The sequence below is a fragment of the Diorhabda carinulata genome, chromosome 6 (assembly GCF_026250575.1).
Source record: "Diorhabda carinulata isolate Delta chromosome 6, icDioCari1.1, whole genome shotgun sequence".
Taxonomy (NCBI): Eukaryota; Metazoa; Arthropoda; class Insecta; order Coleoptera; family Chrysomelidae; genus Diorhabda; species Diorhabda carinulata.
The window spans coordinates 31,102,947-31,130,911 of record NC_079465.1 but is presented as its reverse complement, the minus strand read 5'-3'; the positions used below and the strand labels follow the sequence as shown (position 1 = coordinate 31,130,911).

At 24.7% G+C, this 27,965-nt stretch overlaps 1 protein-coding gene across 3 annotated transcripts; it reads right to left on the bottom strand.

The window, feature by feature from the left end:
* Positions 1-813: 813 nt before the first annotated feature.
* Positions 814-27,941, bottom strand: LOC130895591 (dynactin subunit 1-like). Of its 3 annotated transcripts, XM_057802966.1 has the most exons (17): positions 27,607-27,935; positions 27,427-27,548; positions 27,276-27,302; positions 26,986-27,033; positions 26,696-26,873; positions 26,409-26,639; positions 25,955-26,240; positions 25,651-25,904; positions 25,325-25,531; positions 24,956-25,262; positions 11,021-11,538; positions 9,029-9,266; positions 8,766-8,968; positions 8,317-8,716; positions 1,394-1,641; positions 1,100-1,333; positions 814-1,044 (listed from the first exon to the last, which is right to left on the bottom strand). In XM_057802966.1, exons 1-17 carry the CDS (start codon positions 27,778-27,780, stop codon positions 898-900), a joined length of 3,822 nt encoding a protein of 1,273 aa, XP_057658949.1. In that variant the 5' UTR covers positions 27,781-27,935; the 3' UTR covers positions 814-897. The 3 variants fall into 3 exon arrangements, with proteins under 3 accessions (XP_057658949.1, XP_057658950.1, XP_057658951.1); XM_057802967.1 differs by lacking the exon at positions 26,986-27,033; XM_057802968.1 differs by lacking the exons at positions 26,986-27,033; positions 27,276-27,302 and having other exon boundaries at positions 27,607-27,941.
* Between the last annotated feature and the right edge of the window lie 24 nt (positions 27,942-27,965).

Below are 27,965 nucleotides of genomic sequence, written 5' to 3'. Positions count from 1 at the left end.
TCGAACGATCTTTTTAATACGAGAAACCGAATCACGTTCGCACAACGTTGTCGGACTTTAAAAGACCGAGTTTTTCTCATCACGTGATTTTCATAATAATTTCCGGGGGGGGGGGGGGGGGTAGATTGTTTGATGCATCCCCGAGGAACTTTGAACCTTTCCGAGGTATATTCATCGATAACAATTTGGAAGAATCGGATTTTAAGCAAAACCAGTCGACAAACCGTACGATCTTAATTTATTTAGTATGCTAAACTGTGTCAAAAGCCTGTGATATGTCCTGGTGATTCCCCTTATTTCTCTATAGAGGCTTTCAGAGGCCCAGCAGAGTACTTATAGTTGAGGTTAGGTTAGGTGGTAAAAGGGAAACCGGAAGAAAGTGAATGAGTTGGCTGGAGAGCGTAAAAGAAAGTGGACGGACCTGAAGAAATACAGAAGAGGAATTGAATAATAAAACTTGGTCTCTAACGGACTTTGCTCTAATATTGAGAAGAATGTGGTTATGTCTAACGGAGATACTTTTGTACTCCAGTTCAATTCTACTGTCTAGAATCTTCTGGAGCTGCATTTGATGTTCTACTTCTTCTTCTTTCCCATTTCTGGCGGTTTGTATGAAACTTCTTGGATTCTTTACTTCCTGGTTAGTTCTTCTTCTTCTTCCTCTTTCATATAATAAGTTTTATTTTGATTAAAACTCAGGTTTTTCATATTTCTGTTCGATATATTCTTATTTTGGTTGCCCATAGTTGATTATCTACAAACTACTTATTAAAATTAAAGTGATTTATGTATATTGGAGGAAAAAAAAAAGAATTTCAAGTGGGGTAAGTAAATTTATTCAAGCGATTTCATGTTATTAATAATATTGTTAAATAAATTTAAATATAAAATTGATTTTTACTTAACTAATAACGTTTGTAATATAGTGTGTAAGTTATCGCAGTCTACTTCTACATCGATCACTTTCGGTTTTTCGTTTAATGGTAACAATTCCTTAGAAATTTTCACGAATCCTATATTTATAGCCTTAGTTTCGTTTAGAGCCTGAAAAGGATATTTTTTAAAAGAAAATTAACGAAATTAACTCGATGTATCTCACCTTTGTCATTTCTTTTGTTGGAAAAATTGTTAAATCGGATTCGATCCTAGCCCCAAATTTTCTTTTAACGGCTTCAGCTGCTACTTTAGATTGAAATTGCTCTCTGGCTCTATTCAAGACTATTAATTTGTTCTGTTCTTCGGCGAAATGTCGTTTCCATGCCGCGGGACCGTTTCCTGGTTTTAATTTGTAGATAGCGGGAAAAGTGGGTTTGGACATGTGAACGAGTAGTTTCTAAAATTACAATTTTTTTTCAACAAAAATCGTTTTGAAGGTATAGGAGAATTTATCAACCTGATTCAAATCGGATCCTTCTCGGAATAGGGTTTCTAGAATTTCATCGGGTTCGTTTTTGAAGGATGGAAGCGGCGCCATACTGTCTAGTTGTTCTTTGAGTTTTCTATTTTCCAACTGGATTCTCTTATTGCGTTCTTGGTGGAATATTTTCCTCAAATTGTTTATTTCTTGCATCAGCAACGGAGAATCTTTAACTACGGCCGGCAAAGTTGGGCCTAATGACTGCAAAGAAGGCAACTGAGATCCTGAAAAAAGTTTTGTGAGAATTTTATACAGAAAAAAGTCAAATATCACTAAAAAAATCAAGTTTGAGGTAAAAATTTATAGAAAAAAAATTGTGTCTCACACAAAAACTTCCATTTACAGAAAAAAAAACGGTAATTTTTACAGAGAAAGTCAGGGTCATGTCTGATGTAAAAATTGACAGGAAAAAAATGTCAAAAAGCTGGATTTTACAGAAAAAAAATCAAACTTTACGAAAAACATCATACAAAAGATTTTTTTGTTTAGAATAGGATCAAATTATATTAAAATAAGGTGGCCAATTAAATTTCAAGTTAAAAATGTCGGTGTTACAAAAAAATTTAGAGGAAAAGTTTTGAAAGTAAAAATAAGCACAAATAAAAAACAAAATATGAAGCTATGTAGCTAAAATTTACAAAAAATAATGTGTCTTACATAAAGACCAGGATGTATAAAAGGATTTTACAGAAACAAAATTCACAAAAAACAAAATTTACAGGTAAAAATCGAGTTTTACAGAAAAAAAAATATAAAACTTCATAGAAAATACCAAATTTTGATGAGAAAATTTACAAAAAATAATGTGTCTTACAAAAAAACCAGGATATATAATAGTCTTTTACAAAAAAAGCCACAAAAGACAAAATTTACAGAAAAAATAGAAAGAAATGTTAGACTTCATAGAAAAGACAAAATTCTCACGTAAACTAACGTAAAAAAATGTGTTTTTCTGAAAAACTATAATCTATAAAAAGAAAATAAAGCCACACGAGGCAAAATTTACAGGAAAAAATCAAGTTTTAAAAAAAAAATATGAAGAAGTATAAACAAAATTCTTACACAAAAACCAGGGTTTTACAGATAAAAAGACACACACAAAAAAAAACAAAATTTACAGGGAAAAATCAAGTCTTACAGAAAAACTAAGATTTATAGAAGGATCATACTGAAAAAAAACACAAAAAACAAGATTTACAAGAAAAAATTGAATTTTACAGAAAAAAATATGAAGAAGTACAAACAAAATTGTCTTACACAAAAACCAGGGTTTTACAGATAAAAAGACACAAAAAAAACAAAATTTACAGGGAAAAATCAAGTCTTACAGAAAAACTAAGATTTATAGAAGGATCATACTGAAAAAAAAACACAAAAAACAAGATTTACAAGAAAAAATTGAATTTTACAGAAAAAAATATGAAGAAGTACAAACAAAATTGTCTTACACAAAAACCAGGGTTTTACAGATAAAAAGACACACACAAAAAAAAACAAAATTTACAGGGAAAAATCAAGTCTTACAGAAAAACTAAGATTTATAGAAGGATCATACTGAAAAAAAACACAAAAAACAAGATTTACAAGAAAAAATTGAATTTTACAGAAAAAAATATGAAGAAGTACAAACAAAATTGTCTTACACAAAAACCAGAGTTTTACAGATAAAAAGACACAAAAAAAACAAAATTTACAGGGAAAAATCAAGTCTTACAGAAAAACTAAGATTTATAGAAGGATCATACTGAAAAAAAAACACAAAAAACAAGATTTACAAGAAAAAATTGAATTTTACAGAAAAAAATATGAAGAAGTACAAACAAAATTGTCTTACACAAAAACCAGGGTTTTACAGATAAAAAGACACACACAAAAAAAAACAAAATTTACAGGGAAAAATCAAGTCTTACAGAAAAACTAAGATTTATAGAAGGATCATACTGAAAAAAAACACAAAAAACAAGATTTACAAGAAAAAATTGAATTTTACAGAAAAAAATATGAAGAAGTACAAACAAAATTGTCTTACACAAAAACCAGGGTTTTACAGATAAAAAGACACAAAAAAAAACAAAATTTACAGGGAAAAATCAAGTCTTACAGAAAAACTAAGATTTATAGAAGGATCATACTGAAAAAAAACACAAAAAACAAGATTTACAAGAAAAAATTGAATTTTACAGAAAAAAATATGAAGAAGTACAAACAAAATTGTCTTACACAAAAACCAGGGTTTTACAGATAAAAAGACACAAACAAAACAAAATTTACAGGGAAAAATCAAGTCTTACAGAAAAACTAAGATTTATAGAAGGATCATACTGAAAAAAAAAACACAAAAAACAAGATTTACAAGAAAAAATTGAATTTTACAGAAAAAAATATGAAGAAGTACAAACAAAATTGTCTTACACAAAAACCAGGGTTTTACAGATAAAAAGACACAAAAAAAACAAAATTTACAGGGAAAAATCAAGTCTTACAGAAAAACTAAGATTTATAGAAGGATCATACTGAAAAAAAACACAAAAAACAAGATTTACAAGAAAAAATTGAATTTTACAGAAAAAAATATGAAGAAGTACAAACAAAATTGTCTTACACAAAAACCAGGGTTTTACAGATAAAAAGACACACACAAAAAAAAACAAAATTTACAGGGAAAAATCAAGTCTTACAGAAAAACTAAGATTTATAGAAGGATCATACTGAAAAAAAAAAACACAAAAAACAAGATTTACAAGAAAAAATTGAATTTTACAGAAAAAAATATGAAGAAGTACAAACAAAATTGTCTTACACAAAAACCAGGGTTTTACAGATAAAAAGACACACACAAAAAAAAACAAAATTTACAGGGAAAAATCAAGTCTTACAGAAAAACTAAGATTTATAGAAGGATCATACTGAAAAAAAAAACACAAAAAACAAGATTTACAAGAAAAAATTGAATTTTACAGAAAAAAATATGAAGAAGTACAAACAAAATTGTCTTACACAAAAACCAGGGTTTTACAGATAAAAAGACACACACAAAAAAAAACAAAATTTACAGGGAAAAATCAAGTCTTACAGAAAAACTAAGATTTATAGAAGGATCATACTGAAAAAAAACACAAAAAACAAGATTTACAAGAAAAAATTGAATTTTACAGAAAAAAATATGAAGAAGTACAAACAAAATTGTCTTACACAAAAACCAGGGTTTTACAGATAAAAAGACACAAAAAAAAACAAAATTTACAGGGAAAAATCAAGTCTTACAGAAAAACTAAGATTTATAGAAGGATCATACTGAAAAAAAACACAAAAAACAAGATTTACAAGAAAAAATTGAATTTTACAGAAAAAAATATGAAGAAGTACAAACAAAATTGTCTTACACAAAAACCAGGGTTTTACAGATAAAAAGACACAAAAAAAAACAAAATTTACAGGGAAAAATCAAGTCTTACAGAAAAACTAAGATTTATAGAAGGATCATACTGAAAAAAAACACAAAAAACAAGATTTACAAGAAAAAATTGAATTTTACAGAAAAAAATATGAAGAAGTACAAACAAAATTGTCTTACACAAAAACCAGGGTTTTACAGATAAAAAGACACACACAAAAAAAAACAAAATTTACAGGGAAAAATCAAGTCTTACAGAAAAACTAAGATTTATAGAAGGATCATACTGAAAAAAAACACAAAAAACAAGATTTACAAGAAAAAATTGAATTTTACAGAAAAAAATATGAAGAAGTACAAACAAAATTGTCTTACACAAAAACCAGAGTTTTACAGATAAAAAGACACAAAAAAAACAAAATTTACAGGGAAAAATCAAGTCTTACAGAAAAACTAAGATTTATAGAAGGATCATACTGAAAAAAAAACACAAAAAACAAGATTTACAAGAAAAAATTGAATTTTACAGAAAAAAATATGAAGAAGTACAAACAAAATTGTCTTACACAAAAACCAGGGTTTTACAGATAAAAAGACACACACAAAAAAAAACAAAATTTACAGGGAAAAATCAAGTCTTACAGAAAAACTAAGATTTATAGAAGGATCATACTGAAAAAAAACACAAAAAACAAGATTTACAAGAAAAAATTGAATTTTACAGAAAAAAATATGAAGAAGTACAAACAAAATTGTCTTACACAAAAACCAGGGTTTTACAGATAAAAAGACACAAAAAAAAACAAAATTTACAGGGAAAAATCAAGTCTTACAGAAAAACTAAGATTTATAGAAGGATCATACTGAAAAAAAACACAAAAAACAAGATTTACAAGAAAAAATTGAATTTTACAGAAAAAAATATGAAGAAGTACAAACAAAATTGTCTTACACAAAAACCAGGGTTTTACAGATAAAAAGACACAAACAAAACAAAATTTACAGGGAAAAATCAAGTCTTACAGAAAAACTAAGATTTATAGAAGGATCATACTGAAAAAAAAAACACAAAAAACAAGATTTACAAGAAAAAATTGAATTTTACAGAAAAAAATATGAAGAAGTACAAACAAAATTGTCTTACACAAAAACCAGGGTTTTACAGATAAAAAGACACAAAAAAAACAAAATTTACAGGGAAAAATCAAGTCTTACAGAAAAACTAAGATTTATAGAAGGATCATACTGAAAAAAAACACAAAAAACAAGATTTACAAGAAAAAATTGAATTTTACAGAAAAAAATATGAAGAAGTACAAACAAAATTGTCTTACACAAAAACCAGGGTTTTACAGATAAAAAGACACACACAAAAAAAAACAAAATTTACAGGGAAAAATCAAGTCTTACAGAAAAACTAAGATTTATAGAAGGATCATACTGAAAAAAAAAAAACACAAAAAACAAGATTTACAAGAAAAAATTGAATTTTACAGAAAAAAATATGAAGAAGTACAAACAAAATTGTCTTACACAAAAACCAGGGTTTTACAGATAAAAAGACACACACAAAAAAAAACAAAATTTACAGGGAAAAATCAAGTCTTACAGAAAAACTAAGATTTATAGAAGGATCATACTGAAAAAAAACACAAAAAACAAGATTTACAAGAAAAAATTGAATTTTACAGAAAAAAATATGAAGAAGTACAAACAAAATTGTCTTACACAAAAACCAGGGTTTTACAGATAAAAAGACACAAAAAAAAACAAAATTTACAGGGAAAAATCAAGTCTTACAGAAAAACTAAGATTTATAGAAGGATCATACTGAAAAAAAACACAAAAAACAAGATTTACAAGAAAAAATTGAATTTTACAGAAAAAAATATGAAGAAGTACAAACAAAATTGTCTTACACAAAAACCAGGGTTTTACAGATAAAAAGACACAAAAAAAAACAAAATTTACAGGGAAAAATCAAGTCTTACAGAAAAACTAAGATTTATAGAAGGATCATACTGAAAAAAAAAAAACACAAAAAACAAGATTTACAAGAAAAAATTGAATTTTACAGAAAAAAATATGAAGAAGTACAAACAAAATTGTCTTACACAAAAACCAGGGTTTTACAGATAAAAAGACACACACAAAAAAAAACAAAATTTACAGGGAAAAATCAAGTCTTACAGAAAAACTAAGATTTATAGAAGGATCATACTGAAAAAAAAAACACAAAAAACAAGATTTACAAGAAAAAATTGAATTTTACAGAAAAAAATATGAAGAAGTACAAACAAAATTGTCTTACACAAAAACCAGGGTTTTACAGATAAAAAGACACACACAAAAAAAAACAAAATTTACAGGGAAAAATCAAGTCTTACAGAAAAACTAAGATTTATAGAAGGATCATACTGAAAAAAAAAAAACAAAAAACAAGATTTACAAGAAAAAATTGAATTTTACAGAAAAAAATATGAAGAAGTACAAACAAAATTGTCTTACACAAAAACCAGGGTTTTACAGATAAAAAGACACACACAAAAAAAAACAAAATTTACAGGGAAAAATCAAGTCTTACAGAAAAACTAAGATTTATAGAAGGATCATACTGAAAAAAAAAAAACACAAAAAACAAGATTTACAAGAAAAAATTGAATTTTACAGAAAAAAATATGAAGAAGTACAAACAAAATTGTCTTACACAAAAACCAGGGTTTTACAGATAAAAAGACACACACAAAAAAAAACAAAATTTACAGGGAAAAATCAAGTCTTACAGAAAAACTAAGATTTATAGAAGGATCATACTGAAAAAAAAAACACAAAAAACAAGATTTACAAGAAAAAATTGAATTTTACAGAAAAAAATATGAAGAAGTACAAACAAAATTGTCTTACACAAAAACCAGGGTTTTACAGATAAAAAGACACACACAAAAAAAAACAAAATTTACAGGGAAAAATCAAGTCTTACAGAAAAACTAAGATTTATAGAAGGATCATACTGAAAAAAAACACAAAAAACAAGATTTACAAGAAAAAATTGAATTTTACAGAAAAAAATATGAAGAAGTACAAACAAAATTGTCTTACACAAAAACCAGGGTTTTACAGATAAAAAGACACAAAAAAAAACAAAATTTACAGGGAAAAATCAAGTCTTACAGAAAAACTAAGATTTATAGAAGGATCATACTGAAAAAAAACACAAAAAACAAGATTTACAAGAAAAAATTGAATTTTACAGAAAAAAATATGAAGAAGTACAAACAAAATTGTCTTACACAAAAACCAGGGTTTTACAGATAAAAAGACACAAACAAAACAAAATTTACAGGGAAAAATCAAGTCTTACAGAAAAACTAAGATTTATAGAAGGATCATACTGAAAAAAAAAACACAAAAAACAAGATTTACAAGAAAAAATTGAATTTTACAGAAAAACAATACAACTCGATATTTGCAGAAAAAACTTTACAATTACAAAAAAAAGACTCACCTTTAGATAAAGATACTTCCAAAGCAGCTTTCTTTGATAAAATTTTAAGTTTCTCCTTCATTTCCCCTTTCTCATTTTCCAAAGAATCTATATCGGTCTGTAAGTGATCTAAAGTCTCTTCGAATTCCTTCTCTTTCTTCTTATAATTATTGTGCGCCTCTTCCAATTTCCTCTGCAACTTCTCTATAGTCATTTCGTAATCTTTATTTACGTTACCCAATTTCTTTTCGGCCAATTCTTTGCGTATAGTCATCTCGGAATACAATTCTTGTTTTTCTTTCAACATTCTCTTCAATTCCTTTATGTCGGACTCTTTGTTTTCCAATTTGCTGGTCAACGTTTTCGTTTGTTCCAATTCCTTCTTTACGGATTCGGCTCTTATCCTGATAGGCGAAGTCACCTGAGAAAAAATTTTTTTTTTCAAAAAATCAATTAATTAATTAACTTACTTTTTCTTCGTTTTTATTCGCCGTGGTTATTTCGTATTCGTTATCGTGTAGATATTGTGCCAATTGAGTGATCTGAGTAAGGATGAAATTCAGGGAGTTCTTCAAACTTTGAACTGGTCCTAGATCGTCCTGTTCGTAGAATTTCTCGCTGGCGTTGATTGCTATATCCTTAACTTTATCCTGTGGGACTAATTTCTCGGATTCTGGAAAAAATTTTAATCAAAATTCCAATATTCGATAAGAGGTTATTTAGTTTGGTTCACCTCCACTGGTTAATATAGTTTGGACGGTACTTTTAACGATGTCGTTCAAAGTTTTGGATATTTTTGAAGCGTGCTGGTAGCACTGATACATATTTTCCTGTACTTCTTTGTTCAAACCCAAATTCGAGATGTTGGTGTCCAATGGTAATCTTCTTTTGATTAATTTCAGTTGCTGTTGGAGAGAATCTGATGCCGTTACGATATGTTGAACTAGAAGTTCCATATCGCCTTTCGTGGACTGAAAAATAACAAAAAAAAGTCTTAAACTTACAATGGATTAGAAGGCGAGTTCACAAAAAAAATAATTTACAGAGAAAAATTAGGTTTAGTGGAAAAGTTTATGGGAAAAATATATTTCATATAAAGTGAAGTACAGAAGAATGTCTGTATGAAAATAAAATTCAATTTAACAGAAAAAATAATGAGATTGAACAAAAAAGTTCATGGAGAAATCTTGAAAATTATAAAAAAAAAGGAAGTGGGAAATTGAGAGAAGTCTAATAGTTACTGGGGGAAGTAGATTGAAAAAAGTCTCTGGTTTAAAAAAAATTTCACACAGAAAAATTAAAATTCCAATTGTGAAATTCACAATTTCTCTCAAAAAAATTGAAATTTCAAACGAATCATTCAAAATACATTAGCAAAAAATCAAATTTTCCTATAAAATTTCAATCATACATAAAAATTTCCAGCTTTTCAAACTAGTTTTCAAATTTTCAATAGAAATTTCAAAATTTCAATTGTGAAATCCACAATTCTCTCAAAAATATTTAAATTTTTCATGGAAAATTGATAAAAAAATCCAAATTTTCACGGATCAATTGAATTTTGAAAAGAAAAATCATATTTCCCTCGAAAATTCCAATTCTAGATAAAAATTTCCAACTCTTCAAATTAAGATTCAAAATTTACATGGAAAATTGAAAAAAAATTTCAAAATTGTCAGGAAAATTGAAAAAAAATCCCAAATTTCCACGAAATAATCGAATTGTGCAAAGAAAAATCAAATTTCACTAAAAAATTTCAACTCTAGATAAAAATTTCCAGCTCTTCAAATTGAAATTCAAAATTTTATTCAAAAATTTCAAATTCTTAATACTAAAATTCAAATTTGCATCAGAAAATTCAAAATTTCAATAGTGAAATTCACAATTCTATCAAAAACATTCAAATTTTTCATGGAAAATTGATTAAAAAATCCAAATTTTCACGAAACAATCGAATTTTGAAAAGAAAAATCATATTTCCCTCGAAAATTCCAATTCTAGATAAAAATTTCCAACTCTTCAAATTAATATTCAAAATTTACATGGAAAATTGAAAAAAAATTTCAAAATTGTCAGGAAAATTGAAAAAAAATCCCAAATTTCCACGAAATAATCGAATTGTGCAAAGAAAAATCAAATTTCACTAAAAAATTTCAACTCTATACATAAATTTCAAATTCTTAAAACTGAAATTCAAATTTGCATTAGAAAATTCAAAATTTCAATAGTGAAATTCACAATTCTATCAAAAACATTCAAATTTTTCATGGAAAATTGATAAAAAAATTCTAAATTTTCACAAAACAATTGAATTTTGAAAAGAAAAATCATATTCCCCTCGAAAATTCCAATTCTAGATAAAATTTCCAACTCTTCAAATTCAAATTCAAAATTTTATTCAAAAATTTCAAATTCTTAAAACTAAAATTCAAATTTGCATCAGAAAATTCAAAATTTCAATAGTGAAATTCACAATTCTATCAAAAACATTCAAATTTTAAATGGAAAATTGAAAAAAAAATTCAAAATTGTCAGGAAAATTGAAAAAAAATCCCAAATTTCCACGAAACAATCGAATTTTGAAAAGAAAAATCAAATTTCATTAAAAAATTTCCAATTTTTCGAACTAGTATTCAAATTCAGGTTCGAAGAAACATTTTTGACAAAAAAAAAGCCGAGATTTAAATAAAAACCAATCGAGAGGATAAATTCCAAATTTACTCACTTCCATCAGACATTTTATAACCGTTGAATCTACGACGAAACCGTCGACGATCGACGTCAAACATTTGACGTTATCGATAAGCAATTGCATGTGATTCAATTTAATATCCGCGCCGAATAAAACCGGAAACAACGTATTGAAATAATTAACGCACTTTTCCAAAGTTTCCGTCGATACATTTTCGTCGAGCTGATCCCTTTTCAACAATTCGATATAATCGTCGACCAACTTTTCCTGCGCCGCCATTTCCGGATATGCGGCGCCGGCTTTTAACAACACGTCCGGTTTGCAGGTGTTGAGTACGTGGAAATATTGATGGAGGATAATCTGTAGGGCGTAAATGTAGAAACCGATTTTGCATTTGAACGTATATTGGTTGACGGAATGCCCTTTGAGGACGGCGTTCTTGTCGATTTTGTCGATACCACGGAATTTGTCTTTCACTTGACCCAAAATTATTTCCAACTTTTGTATCAACCTCGGTATAAGTAGTATAACGAGAACGGCGTCGTGGTCTCCTAAAAAAAAATAACGAAATATTAGGGGATTGTTAAAAAAAGGGAACTTCAAAGGTTATGTAGCCTTCGGTGTCCAAAAAATGGAATTATGTCAAAAAAAATCCAAATTTTACCAAATGAGTTGATTTTTGGAGACTTTGAGATGAAAATAAATAAAATTTTGCGTTAAAAATTGTAGTTTTACATCAAAATTCACATTTTCGTTTCTTTCATTTTGGAAAAATAAGCAATTCGAAGAAAAAGTGGAATTTTCACAAAAAAGTTGATTTCTTTTGACTTTGAGGAGAAAGTGAATAAAACTTTGCATGGAAAGTTGCTATTTTACTTAAAAAAACAATTGTTGGAAAAGAAGAAGTAAAATTTTGTAAAAAAAATGAAAATTTCACCTGATGAATTGAATTTTGCAGATTTTGGCGTTGAAATCAATCAAATTTTGTATTTAAGTTGCAGTTTCAAATAAAATTTCATACTTTATATATAGAAAAAGTGCATTTCGAAGAAAAATTTGCATCTTGTTGAAAAAAAATTGAATTTGCACAAAAAACTCTACTCTATATACATAATTCAAAGTTGATGTGTATAATTTTTGGAAAAGATTGCAATTCGAAGAAAAAGTGATATTTTGTAGAAAAAAAAAATGAAAAATGGATCAAATTTGCATTAAAAATTGATATTCTATACAGTAAACTCAAATTACTAATATAAAGTTGGATTTCCACAACTCAAATTCAATTTTTTTTGTCTATAATTTTGAAAAAATAATACCCTTTGAACAAAAAGTGAAATTTTATCAAAATAAATGAAATTTTCACCAAAAAAGTAAATTTTTTGTGACTTTTACCCAAAAAAATTGATATTTTACATAGAAAATTCAAATTATTCATATAAACCTGAATTTCCACATCCAAAATTCCAATTTTTTTGACTATAATTTCGAAAAAATAATACACTTTGAACAAAAAGTGAAATTTTATCAAAATAAATGAAATTTTCACCAAAAAAGTAAATTTTTTGTGACTTTTACCCAAAAAAATTGATATTTTACATAGAAAATTCAAATTATTCATATAAACCTGAATTTCCACATCCAAAATTCCAATTTTTTTGACTATAATTTCGAAAAAATAATACACTTTGAACAAAAAGTGAAATTTTATCAAAATAAATGAAATTTTCACCAAAAAAGTAAATTTTTTGTGACTTTTACCCAAAAAAATTGATATTTTACATAGAAAATTCAAATTATTCATATAAACCTGAATTTCCACATCCAAAATTCCAATTTTTTTGACTATAATTTCGAAAAAATAATACACTTTGAACAAAAAGTGAAATTTTATCAAAATAAATGAAATTTTCACCAAAAAAGTAAATTTTTTGTGACTTTTACCCAAAAAAATTGATATTTTACATAGAAAATTCAAATTATTCATATAAACCTGAATTTCCACATCCAAAATTCCAATTTTTTTGACTATAATTTCGAAAAAATAATACACTTTGAACAAAAAGTGAAATTTTATCAAAATAAATGAAATTTTCACCAAAAAAGTAAATTTTTTGTGACTTTTACCCAAAAAAATTGATATTTTACATAGAAAATTCAAATTATTCATATAAACCTGAATTTCCACATCCAAAATTCCAATTTTTTTGACTATAATTTCGAAAAAATAATACACTTTGAACAAAAAGTGAAATTTTATCAAAATAAATGAAATTTTCACCAAAAAAGTAAATTTTTTGTGACTTTTACCCAAAAAAATTGATATTTTACATAGAAAATTCAAATTATTCATATAAACCTGAATTTCCACATCCAAAATTCCAATTTTTTTGACTATAATTTCGAAAAAATAATACACTTTGAACAAAAAGTGAAATTTTATCAAAATAAATGAAATTTTCACCAAAAAAGTAAATTTTTTGTGACTTTTACCCAAAAAAATTGATATTTTACATAGAAAATTCAAATTATTCATATAAACCTGAATTTCCACATCCAAAATTCCAATTTTTTTGACTATAATTTCGAAAAAATAATACACTTTGAACAAAAAGTGAAATTTTATCAAAATAAATGAAATTTTTACCAAAAAAGTAAATTTTTTGTGACTTTTACCCAAAAAAATTGATATTTTACATAGAAAATTCAAATTATTCATATAAACCTGAATTTCCACATCCAAAATTCCAATTTTTTTGACTATAATTTCGAAAAAATAATACACTTTGAACAAAAAGTGAAATTTTATCAAAATAAATGAAATTTTCACCAAAAAAGTAAATTTTTTGTGACTTTTACCCAAAAAAATTGATATTTTACATAGAAAATTCAAATTATTCATATAAACCTGAATTTCCACATCCAAAATTCCAATTTTTTTGACTATAATTTCGAAAAAATAATACACTTTGAACAAAAAGTGAAATTTTATCAAAATAAATGAAATTTTCACCAAAAAAGTAAATTTTTTGTGACTTTTACCCAAAAAAATTGATATTTTACATAGAAAATTCAAATTATTCATATAAACCTGAATTTCCACATCCAAAATTCCAATTTTTTTGACTATAATTTCGAAAAAATAATACACTTTGAACAAAAAGTGAAATTTTATCAAAATAAATGAAATTTTCACCAAAAAAGTAAATTTTTTGTGACTTTTACCCAAAAAAATTGATATTTTACATAGAAAATTCAAATTATTCATATAAACCTGAATTTCCACATCCAAAATTCCAATTTTTTTGACTATAATTTCGAAAAAATAATACACTTTGAACAAAAAGTGAAATTTTATCAAAATAAATGAAATTTTCACCAAAAAAGTAAATTTTTTGTGACTTTTACCCAAAAAAATTGATATTTTACATAGAAAATTCAAATTATTCATATAAACCTGAATTTCCACATCCAAAATTCCAATTTTTTTGACTATAATTTCGAAAAAATAATACACTTTGAACAAAAAGTGAAATTTTATCAAAATAAATGAAATTTTCACCAAAAAAGTAAATTTTTTGTGACTTTTACCCAAAAAAATTGATATTTTACATAGAAAATTCAAATTATTCATATAAACCTGAATTTCCACATCCAAAATTCCAATTTTTTTGACTATAATTTCGAAAAAATAATACACTTTGAACAAAAAGTGAAATTTTATCAAAATAAATGAAATTTTCACCAAAAAAGTAAATTTTTTGTGACTTTTACCCAAAAAAATTGATATTTTACATAGAAAATTCAAATTATTCATATAAACCTGAATTTCCACATCCAAAATTCCAATTTTTTTGACTATAATTTCGAAAAAATAATACACTTTGAACAAAAAGTGAAATTTTATCAAAATAAATGAAATTTTCACCAAAAAAGTAAATTTTTTGTGACTTTTACCCAAAAAAATTGATATTTTACATAGAAAATTCAAATTATTCATATAAACCTGAATTTCCACATCCAAAATTCCAATTTTTTTGACTATAATTTCGAAAAAATAATACACTTTGAACAAAAAGTGAAATTTTATCAAAATAAATGAAATTTTCACCAAAAAAGTAAATTTTTTGTGACTTTTACCCAAAAAAATTGATATTTTACATAGAAAATTCAAATTATTCATATAAACCTGAATTTCCACATCCAAAATTCCAATTTTTTTGACTATAATTTCGAAAAAATAATACACTTTGAACAAAAAGTGAAATTTTATCAAAATAAATGAAATTTTCACCAAAAAAGTAAATTTTTTGTGACTTTTACCCAAAAAAATTGATATTTTACATAGAAAATTCAAATTATTCATATAAACCTGAATTTCCACATCCAAAATTCCAATTTTTTTGACTATAATTTCGAAAAAATAATACACTTTGAACAAAAAGTGAAATTTTATCAAAATAAATGAAATTTTCACCAAAAAAGTAAATTTTTTGTGACTTTTACCCAAAAAAATTGATATTTTACATAGAAAATTCAAATTATTCATCTAAACCTTAATTTCCACATCCAAAATTCCAATTTTTTTGACTATAATTTCGAAAAAATAATACACTTTGAACAAAAAGTGAAATTTTATCAAAATAAATGAAATTTTCACCAAAAAAGTAAATTTTTTGTGACTTTTACCCAAAAAAATTGATATTTTACATAGAAAATTCAAATTATTCATATAAACCTGAATTTCCACATCCAAAATTCCAATTTTTTTGACTATAATTTCGAAAAAATAATACACTTTGAACAAAAAGTGAAATTTTATCAAAATAAATGAAATTTTCACCAAAAAAGTAAATTTTTTCTGACTTATACCCAAAAAAATTGATATTTTACATAGAAAATTCAAATTATTCATATAAACCTGAATTTCCACATCCAAAATTCCAATTTTTTTGACTATAATTTCGAAAAAATAATACACTTTGAACAAAAAGTGAAATTTTATCAAAATAAATGAAATTTTCACCAAAAAAGTAAATTTTTTGTGACTTTTACCCAAAAAAATTGATATTTTACATAGAAAATTCAAATTATTCATATAAACCTGAATTTCCACATCCAAAATTCCAATTTTTTTGACTATAATTTCGAAAAAATAATACACTTTGAACAAAAAGTGAAATTTTATCAAAATAAATGAAATTTTCACCAAAAAAGTAAATTTTTTGTGACTTTTACCCAAAAAAATTGATATTTTACATAGAAAATTCAAATTATTCATATAAACCTGAATTTCCACATCCAAAATTCCAATTTTTTTGACTATAATTTCGAAAAAATAATACACTTTGAACAAAAAGTGAAATTTTATCAAAATAAATGAAATTTTCACCAAAAAAGTAAATTTTTTGTGACTTTTACCCAAAAAAATTGATATTTTACATAGAAAATTCAAATTATTCATATAAACCTGAATTTCCACATCCAAAATTCCAATTTTTTTGACTATAATTTCGAAAAAATAATACACTTTGAACAAAAAGTGAAATTTTATCAAAATAAATGAAATTTTCACCAAAAAAGTAAATTTTTTGTGACTTTTACCCAAAAAAATTGATATTTTACATAGAAAATTCAAATTATTCATATAAACCTGAATTTCCACATCCAAAATTCCAATTTTTTTGACTATAATTTCGAAAAAATAATACACTTTGAACAAAAAGTGAAATTTTATCAAAATAAATGAAATTTTCACCAAAAAAGTAAATTTTTTGTGACTTTTACCCAAAAAAATTGATATTTTACATAGAAAATTCAAATTATTCATATAAACCTGAATTTCCACATCCAAAATTCCAATTTTTTTGACTATAATTTCGAAAAAATAATACACTTTGAACAAAAAGTGAAATTTTATCAAAATAAATGAAATTTTCACCAAAAAAGTAAATTTTTTGTGACTTTTACCCAAAAAAATTGATATTTTACATAGAAAATTCAAATTATTCATATAAACCTGAATTTCCACATCCAAAATTCCAATTTTTTTGACTATAATTTCGAAAAAATAATACACTTTGAACAAAAAGTGAAATTTTATCAAAATAAATGAAATTTTCACCAAAAAAGTAAATTTTTTGTGACTTTTACCCAAAAAAATTGATATTTTACATAGAAAATTCAAATTATTCATATAAACCTGAATTTCCACATCCAAAATTCCAATTTTTTTGACTATAATTTCGAAAAAATAATACACTTTGAACAAAAAGTGAAATTTTATCAAAATAAATGAAATTTTCACCAAAAAAGTAAATTTTTTGTGACTTTTACCCAAAAAAATTGATATTTTACATAGAAAATTCAAATTATTCATATAAACCTGAATTTCCACATCCAAAATTCCAATTTTTTTGACTATAATTTCGAAAAAATAATACACTTTGAACAAAAAGTGAAATTTTATCAAAATAAATGAAATTTTCACCAAAAAAGTAAATTTTTTGTGACTTTTACCCAAAAAAATTGATATTTTACATAGAAAATTCAAATTATTCATATAAACCTGAATTTCCACATCCAAAATTCCAATTTTTTTGACTATAATTTCGAAAAAATAATACACTTTGAACAAAAAGTGAAATTTTATCAAAATAAATGAAATTTTCACCAAAAAAGTAAATTTTTTGTGACTTTTACCCAAAAAAATTAATATTTTACATAGAAAATTCAAATTATTCATATAAACCTGAATTTCCACATCCAAAATTCCAATTTTTTTGACTATAATTTCGAAAAAATAATACACTTTGAACAAAAAGTGAAATTTTATCAAAATAAATGAAATTTTCACCAAAAAAGTAAATTTTTTGTGACTTTTACCCAAAAAAATTGATATTTTACATAGAAAATTCAAATTATTCATATAAACCTGAATTTCCACATCCAAAATTCCAATTTTTTTGACTATAATTTCGAAAAAATAATACACTTTGAACAAAAAGTGAAATTTTATCAAAATAAATGAAATTTTCACCAAAAAAGTAAATTTTTTGTGACTTTTACCCAAAAAAATTGATATTTTACATAGAAAATTCAAATTATTCATATAAACCTGAATTTCCACATCCAAAATTCCAATTTTTTTGACTATAATTTCGAAAAAATAATACACTTTGAACAAAAAGTGAAATTTTATCAAAATAAATGAAATTTTCACCAAAAAAGTAAATTTTTTGTGACTTTTACCCAAAAAAATTGATATTTTACATAGAAAATTCAAATTATTCATATAAACCTGAATTTCCACATCCAAAATTCCAATTTTTTTGACTATAATTTCGAAAAAATAATACACTTTGAACAAAAAGTGAAATTTTATCAAAATAAATGAAATTTTCACCAAAAAAGTAAATTTTTTGTGACTTTTACCCAAAAAAATTGATATTTTACATAGAAAATTCAAATTATTCATATAAACCTGAATTTCCACATCCAAAATTCCAATTTTTTTGACTATAATTTCGAAAAAATAATACACTTTGAACAAAAAGTGAAATTTTATCAAAATAAATGAAATTTTCACCAAAAAAGTAAATTTTTTGTGACTTTTACCCAAAAAAATTGATATTTTACATAGAAAATTCAAATTATTCATATAAACCTGAATTTCCACATCCAAAATTCCAATTTTTTTGACTATAATTTCGAAAAAATAATACACTTTGAACAAAAAGTGAAATTTTATCAAAATAAATGAAATTTTCACCAAAAAAGTAAATTTTTTGTGACTTTTACCCAAAAAAATTAATATTTTACATAGAAAATTCAAATTATTCATATAAACCTGAATTTCCACATCCAAAATTCCAATTTTTTTGACTATAATTTCGAAAAAATAATACACTTTGAACAAAAAGTGAAATTTTATCAAAATAAATGAAATTTTCACCAAAAAAGTAAATTTTTTGTGACTTTTACCCAAAAAAATTGATATTTTACATAGAAAATTCAAATTATTCATATAAACCTGAATTTCCACATCCAAAATTCCAATTTTTTTGACTATAATTTCGAAAAAATAATACACTTTGAACAAAAAGTGAAATTTTATCAAAATAAATGAAATTTTCACCAAAAAAGTAAATTTTTTGTGACTTTTACCCAAAAAAATTGATATTTTACATAGAAAATTCAAATTATTCATATAAACCTGAATTTCCACATCCAAAATTCCAATTTTTTTGACTATAATTTCGAAAAAATAATACACTTTGAACAAAAAGTGAAATTTTATCAAAATAAATGAAATTTTCACCAAAAAAGTAAATTTTTTGTGACTTTTACCCAAAAAAATTGATATTTTACATAGAAAATTCAAATTATTCATATAAACCTGAATTTCCACATCCAAAATTCCAATTTTTTTGACTATAATTTCGAAAAAATAATACACTTTGAACAAAAAGTGAAATTTTATCAAAATAAATGAAATTTTCACCAAAAAAGTAAATTTTTTCTGACTTTTACCCAAAAAAATTGATATTTTACATAGAAAATTCAAATTATTCATATAAACCTGAATTTCCACATCCAAAATTCCAATTTTTTTGACTATAATTTCGAAAAAATAATACACTTTGAACAAAAAGTGAAATTTTATCAAAATAAATGAAATTTTCACCAAAAAAGTAAATTTTTTGTGACTTTTACCCAAAAAAATTGATATTTTACATAGAAAATTCAAATTATTCATATAAACCTGAATTTCCACATCCAAAATTCCAATTTTTTTGACTATAATTTCGAAAAAATAATACACTTTGAACAAAAAGTGAAATTTTATCAAAATAAATGAAATTTTCACCAAAAAAGTAAATTTTTTGTGACTTTTACCCAAAAAAATTGATATTTTACATAGAAAATTCAAATTATTCATATAAACCTGAATTTCCACATCCAAAATTCCAATTTTTTTGACTATAATTTCGAAAAAATAATACACTTTGAACAAAAAGTGAAATTTTATCAAAATAAATGAAATTTTCACCAAAAAAGTAAATTTTTTGTGACTTTTACCCAAAAAAATTGATATTTTACATAGAAAATTCAAATTATTCATATAAACCTGAATTTCCACATCCAAAATTCCAATTTTTTTGACTATAATTTCGAAAAAATAATACACTTTGAACAAAAAGTGAAATTTTATCAAAATAAATGAAATTTTTACCAAAAAAGTAAATTTTTTGTGACTTTTACCCAAAAAAATTGATATTTTACATAGAAAATTCAAATTATTCATATAAACCTGAATTTCCACATCCAAAATTCCAATTTTTTTGACTATAATTTCGAAAAAATAATACACTTTGAACAAAAAGTGAAATTTTATCAAAATAAATGAAATTTTCACCAAAAAAGTAAATTTTTTGTGACTTTTACCCAAAAAAATTGATATTTTACATAGAAAATTCAAATTATTCATATAAACCTGAATTTCCACATCCAAAATTCCAATTTTTTTGACTATAATTTCGAAAAAATAATACACTTTGAACAAAAAGTGAAATTTTATCAAAATAAATGAAATTTTCACCAAAAAAGTAAATTTTTTGTGACTTTTACCCAAAAAAATTGATATTTTACATAGAAAATTCAAATTATTCATATAAACCTGAATTTCCACATCCAAAATTCCAATTTTTTTGACTATAATTTCGAAAAAATAATACACTTTGAACAAAAAGTGAAATTTTATCAAAATAAATGAAATTTTCACCAAAAAAGTAATTTTTTTGTGACTTTTACCCAAAAAAATTGATATTTTACATAGAAAATTCAAATTATTCATATAAACCTGAATTTCCACATCCAAAATTCCAATTTTTTTGACTATAATTTCGAAAAAATAATACACTTTGAACAAAAAGTGAAATTTTATCAAAATAAATGAAATTTTCACCAAAAAAGTAAATTTTTTGTGACTTTTACCCAAAAAAATTGATATTTTACATAGAAAATTCAAATTATTCATATAAACCTGAATTTCCACATCCAAAATTCCAATTTTTTTGACTATAATTTCGAAAAAATAATACACTTTGAACAAAAAGTGAAATTTTATCAAAATAAATGAAATTTTCACCAAAAAAGTAAATTTTTTGTGACTTTTACCCAAAAAAATTGATATTTTACATAGAAAATTCAAATTATTCATATAAACCTGAATTTCCACATCCAAAATTCCAATTTTTTTGACTATAATTTCGAAAAAATAATACACTTTGAACAAAAAGTGAAATTTTATCAAAATAAATGAAATTTTCACCAAAAAAGTAAATTTTTTGTGACTTTTACCCAAAAAAATTGATATTTTACATAGAAAATTCAAATTATTCATATAAACCTGAATTTCCACATCCAAAATTCCAATTTTTTTGACTATAATTTCGAAAAAATAATACACTTTGAACAAAAAGTGAAATTTTATCAAAATAAATGAAATTTTCACCAAAAAAGTAAATTTTTTGTGACTTTTACCCAAAAAAATTGATATTTTACATAGAAAATTCAAATTATTCATATAAACCTGAATTTCCACATCCAAAATTCCAATTTTTTTGACTATAATTTCGAAAAAATAATACACTTTGAACAAAAAGTGAAATTTTATCAAAATAAATGAAATTTTCACCAAAAAAGTAAATTTTTTCTGACTTTTACCCAAAAAAATTGATATTTTACATAGAAAATTCAAATTATTCATATAAACCTGAATTTCCACATCCAAAATTCCAATTTTTTTGACTATAATTTCGAAAAAATAATACACTTTGAACAAAAAGTGAAATTTTATCAAAATAAATGAAATTTTCACCAAAAAAGTAAATTTTTTGTGACTTTTACCCAAAAAAATTGATATTTTACATAGAAAATTCAAATTATTCATATAAACCTGAATTTCCACATCCAAAATTCCAATTTTTTTGACTATAATTTCGAAAAAATAATACACTTTGAACAAAAAGTGAAATTTTATCAAAATAAATGAAATTTTCACCAAAAAAGTAAATTTTTTGTGACTTTTACCCAAAAAAATTGATATTTTACATAGAAAATTCAAATTATTCATATAAACCTGAATTTCCACATCCAAAATTCCAATTTTTTTGACTATAATTTCGAAAAAATAATACACTTTGAACAAAAAGTGAAATTTTATCAAAATAAATGAAATTTTCACCAAAAAAGTAAATTTTTTGTGACTTTTACCCAAAAAAATTGATATTTTACATAGAAAATTCAAATTATTCATATAAACCTGAATTTCCACATCCAAAATTCCAATTTTTTTGACTATAATTTCGAAAAAATAATACACTTTGAACAAAAAGTGAAATTTTATCAAAATAAATGAAATTTTCACCAAAAAAGTAAATTTTTTGTGACTTTTACCCAAAAAAATTGATATTTTACATAGAAAATTCAAATTATTCATATAAACCTGAATTTCCACATCCAAAATTCCAATTTTTTTGACTATAATTTCGAAAAAATAATACACTTTGAACAAAAAGTGAAATTTTATCAAAATAAATGAAATTTTCACCAAAAAAGTAAATTTTTTGTGACTTTTACCCAAAAAAATTGATATTTTACATAGAAAATTCAAATTATTCATATAAACCTGAATTTCCACATCCAAAATTCCAATTTTTTTGACTATAATTTCGAAAAAATAATACACTTTGAACAAAAAGTGAAATTTTATCAAAATAAATGAAATTTTCACCAAAAAAGTAAATTTTTTGTGACTTTTACCCAAAAAAATTGATATTTTACATAGAAAATTCAAATTATTCATATAAACCTGAATTTCCACATCCAAAATTCCAATTTTTTTGACTATAATTTCGAAAAAATAATACACTTTGAACAAAAAGTGAAATTTTATCAAAATAAATGAAATTTTCACCAAAAAAGTAAATTTTTTGTGACTTTTACCCAAAAAAATTGATATTTTACATAGAAAATTCAAATTATTCATATAAACCTGAATTTCCACATCCAAAATTCCAATTTTTTTGACTATAATTTCGAAAAAATAATACACTTTGAACAAAAAGTGAAATTTTATCAAAATAAATGAAATTTTCACCAAAAAAGTAAATTTTTTGTGACTTTTACCCAAAAAAATTGATATTTTACATAGAAAATTCAAATTATTCATATAAACCTGAATTTCCACATCCAAAATTCCAATTTTTTTGACTATAATTTCGAAAAAATAATACACTTTGAACAAAAAGTGAAATTTTATCAAAATAAATGAAATTTTCACCAAAAAAGTAAATTTTTTGTGACTTTTACCCAAAAAAATTGATATTTTACATAGAAAATTCAAATTATTCATATAAACCTGAATTTCCACATCCAAAATTCCAATTTTTTTGACTATAATTTCGAAAAAATAATACACTTTGAACAAAAAGTGAAATTTTATCAAAATAAATGAAATTTTCACCAAAAAAGTAAATTTTTTGTGACTTTTACCCAAAAAAATTGATATTTTACATAGAAAATTCAAATTATTCATATAAACCTGAATTTCCACATCCAAAATTCCAATTTTTTTGACTATAATTTCGAAAAAATAATACACTTTGAACAAAAAGTGAAATTTTATCAAAATAAATGAAATTTTCACCAAAAAAGTAAATTTTTTGTGACTTTTACCCAAAAAAATTGATATTTTACATAGAAAATTCAAATTATTCATATAAACCTGAATTTCCACATCCAAAATTCCAATTTTTTTGACTATAATTTCGAAAAAATAATACACTTTGAACAAAAAGTGAAATTTTATCAAAATAAATGAAATTTTCACCAAAAAAGTAAATTTTTTGTGACTTTTACCCAAAAAAATTGATATTTTACATAGAAAATTCAAATTATTCATATAAACCTGAATTTCCACATCCAAAATTCCAATTTTTTTGACTATAATTTCGAAAAAATAATACACTTTGAACAAAAAGTGAAATTTTATCAAAATAAATGAAATTTTCACCAAAAAAGTAAATTTTTTGTGACTTTTACCCAAAAAAATTGATATTTTACATAGAAAATTCAAATTATTCATATAAACCTGAATTTCCACATCCAAAATTCCAATTTTTTTGACTATAATTTCGAAAAAATAATACACTTTGAACAAAAAGTGAAATTTTATCAAAATAAATGAAATTTTCACCAAAAAAGTAAATTTTTTGTGACTTTTACCCAAAAAAATTGATATTTTACATAGAAAATTCAAATTATTCATATAAACCTGAATTTCCACATCCAAAATTCCAATTTTTTTGACTATAATTTCGAAAAAATAATACACTTTGAACAAAAAGTGAAATTTTATCAAAATAAATGAAATTTTCACCAAAAAAGTAAATTTTTTGTGACTTTTACCCAAAAAAATTGATATTTTACATAGAAAATTCAAATTATTCATATAAACCTGAATTTCCACATCCAAAATTCCAATTTTTTTGACTATAATTTCGAAAAAATAATACACTTTGAACAAAAAGTGAAATTTTATCAAAATAAATGAAATTTTCACCAAAAAAGTAAATTTTTTGTGACTTTTACCCAAAAAAATTGATATTTTACATAGAAAATTCAAATTATTCATATAAACCTGAATTTCCACATCCAAAATTCCAATTTTTTTGACTATAATTTCGAAAAAATAATACACTTTGAACAAAAAGTGAAATTTTATCAAAATAAATGAAATTTTCACCAAAAAAGTAAATTTTTTGTGACTTATACCCAAAAAAATTGATATTTTACATAGAAAATTCAAATTATTCATCTAAACCTTAATTTCCACACCCAAAATTCCAATTTTTTTGTTTATAATTTTATAAAAAAATGGATGCAATTCGAAAAAAAGAAAATTACCTCCTCTGGTCATGAAAGAATCCGGCATATAAGCACTCAAAAATTTAATGTGTTGCTGCAACTGATGTATATCGATTCGTCTCAATTCCAAATCGATTGCTTTGATATGAGCCTTAGTTTCTGTAAACATTTTCTTGAAATCGATTATTTCAGGTAAAGCCGATACAGGTTTGCTGGTCTCCGTTTCCAAACGATGTTGAAGATCCAAAGATTGTTCTTGTAGTTGATGTACGAGATTTCTGAATTTACTTATCGTTTGTTCTCTATCGGCGATCGTTTCCAAAGCAGCGTCTCTATCTCTCAAAGCCTTTAAAATAAAAAAAGGAAAGAAAATCATAAGTCGCAATAACGTTTATGGAGATTAATTACTTCTCTTGTAGCCGCTTGGGCCATATCCAATTCTTCTCTCAAATCTGCCTCTAATTCGGCGTTACTTTCTACCAACTGATCGTTCATATCTTGCAAAGCTTCCAATTCGATGACTTCTTCTTGTAACTGGGCCACTTTTTCTTCGAGAGTTAATTTTTGATCACTGAGAATCACCACCATTTCTTCGGCACCCAAAGCTGCGTCTACCTACATTAAATTCATTGGGTACTTTTCAAATTTTCCTCAAAAATTTCAATTCTAGATAAAAATTCGCACTTTTTTACATTTTTACATGGAAATTTTCAACTCTACAATTTATATCTAACCTGTTCTTGCAAATCGCTAATTTGCTGTTCCATTTCCTCAACTCGCGTACTCAATTTCTCCTTAGTTTTTCCCAATTCGGTAATTTCCGATTTTTTCTGATCGATATCTTTCAATAATTTCTGATATTCGTGTTTCTCGTGGGCCGACAGATCCCTCAACCTCACCAAAGTTTCCCTCAAACGAGCGTTTTGTTGTTGCAACTGTTTCACCTCGTACGCAGACATTTGATCTTCCGTAGTTGAAAAATTCGCACCTAAAACGAAACTTTAACAATAAACCCGCGATAAATATATCGAAATTTACCTTTTTCCTGCATTTCAGCTTTCAATATTTCCAAATCCAAAGTAACTTCCTCCAATTTCTCTTTACATACTTCCAATTCTAATTGTAACGTTTCCGCTTTCTCTTCCGCCATTTCTTTATCCAAAGTAGCCATTTCTACTGCTTCCGCTAGATCTGCTACTTCTTCAGCGTGCGCTTCCTTAGCTTCGACCGCTTCTTTAGCTTCCTGTTTAGCTTTTTGTAGATCCCTCTGCAAACTGGCCTGGCTGCTCATTATCTTCGACTTGAATTCTATCAATTGTTCCAACTAGAATGTTAAAAAGACAACAAATTATATAATTATAATGTGACATTCATCTGGGTCAAATACCCCTATAACAGACACAATTGAAAATGGTACTACCCGTATTGACAACATATAGAAATTTCAATTCTATAAAAGAAATTCAAATTTTACAAAATAAATTCAACTTACTTGTATCTTCAATTTATCATAATTCTTCAATCTCTCTTTATCCTCTTGCCTTTTTATCTTCAGCGTCTCAATTTTTTCAGTAAGATCAGTAATCTGCTGATTTCTATTTTCTAATTCTTGTTGTAGCTGCAGGCTACTGATTTTGTCGTCCATTGAAGTTACGGGAGTTGGTGTTGTTATCATAGCTTGCCCTGGTGTAAATTGAGGTTTAAGTGTTTCAACAAATCCCGTCTAAAACCGACATTATTAAAAATAAAATCAAATATTCCCAATTCGAATTTTCTTACTTCAACAAAAGACGCTCTTTTTGGAGTTTGGCTCTGGGATTCGTTAATATCAGGTTGTCTTTCAATCGAAGGTGATTCTAAATGTGTTTTACTACCGCACAAAGATTGTCTACTGCCTGATAAAGATTGACGGCTACCTGCTAAGGAGTGTCGGCTGCTGGCCAATGAAATCCTCGAGCTGACAATTTAAATTAAAAAAAAAATAAAAATTAGAAGAGGGTAAATTTAAAAAAAATTATTACATAAATTATTATACCAAAAAAAAAAAACATTAAATTAAAGTGCATTACCTGGAAGCTGATAAAGTGGATCCTTGAGGGGATGTTTTTCTACGTACCCTTTATTAGACAGCATGAAAATGACATTTCACAATATTTTTTTGCATCGCACAATTTTTTTATAGCAGAAATAAGTACATTCAAAATTTGGTAATATAAAAAAAATAATAAGAATCGATATTTACGATGTTTTTATGTTTATGTTTCCTTTAGATGGAATTATCCAATAAATTCTATGACAAAATGTATTATTTCTACTATAACCCCAATAATACCCCTCAAAATTCATTTATAATACTTACGTAGTGGGTTTAGGTTTTATATTGGGCCTGTATAAATAGAAACGCATGAAAAAAAAACAAAGCCGAACGTGAATAGATTTCAAAGATGTGCACAATGTTTGTAAACATATTTAAAAAAACATTAAATGTGAAATATCTCAAATCTACTTACACACTTTGTCTACTTCTGGCGATTTTCGAAGGAGGTACGTCTTTATTCGCAATTGGTTTACCTTGTTCATCAAGCTGAACGACCTGATTTTCTTTAACAAACATACCGTAATTTTCTTCACACTGTGTGTATTAAAAATTATAAGTAACTTCAATTGAAATAAGTCAATTATTCGAATACCTTGAAATATTCTTGTCCCTTAACAGAACCGTTGTTTTTTCCTTTCGGTTCATCTAATACTAGACCAATCCATGTTCCTTGGGCGAATCCCGTTTTACCGATGAAGGCGACAGTTCCTTGAACCCCTTTTGCTACCACCTCAACACGTTGACCGATTTTCAACTGCACTGACATTTTGACTAATTTTCCAGATAATAAATTAATAACAAGCAATTATATTTAATTATTTTTAAACATATTTACTTAAAAATCACAATTTAAAGTTTTACCGAGGACACTGACAGTAATAGTGACATACATACAGCTGACTTGAGTTTGAAAGGATCACTGACAGTAATAGTGACGCACAGCTGACTTGA

Excerpts from the sequence above, each read along its gene's own strand:
- LOC130895591 (XM_057802966.1), bottom strand. The coding sequence starts at position 27,780 with ATGTCAGTGCAGTTGAAAATCGGTCAACGTGTTGAGGTGGTAGCAAAA. Across the intron at positions 25,905-25,954 it reads AGCTGAAATGCAGGAAAAAG|GTGCGAATTTTTCAACTACG; the intron begins GTAAATTTCGAT and ends GTTTCGTTTTAG. Across the intron at positions 1,642-8,316 it reads GGAAGTATCTTTATCTAAAG|GATCTCAGTTGCCTTCTTTG; the intron begins GTGAGTCTTTTT and ends AACTTTTTTCAG.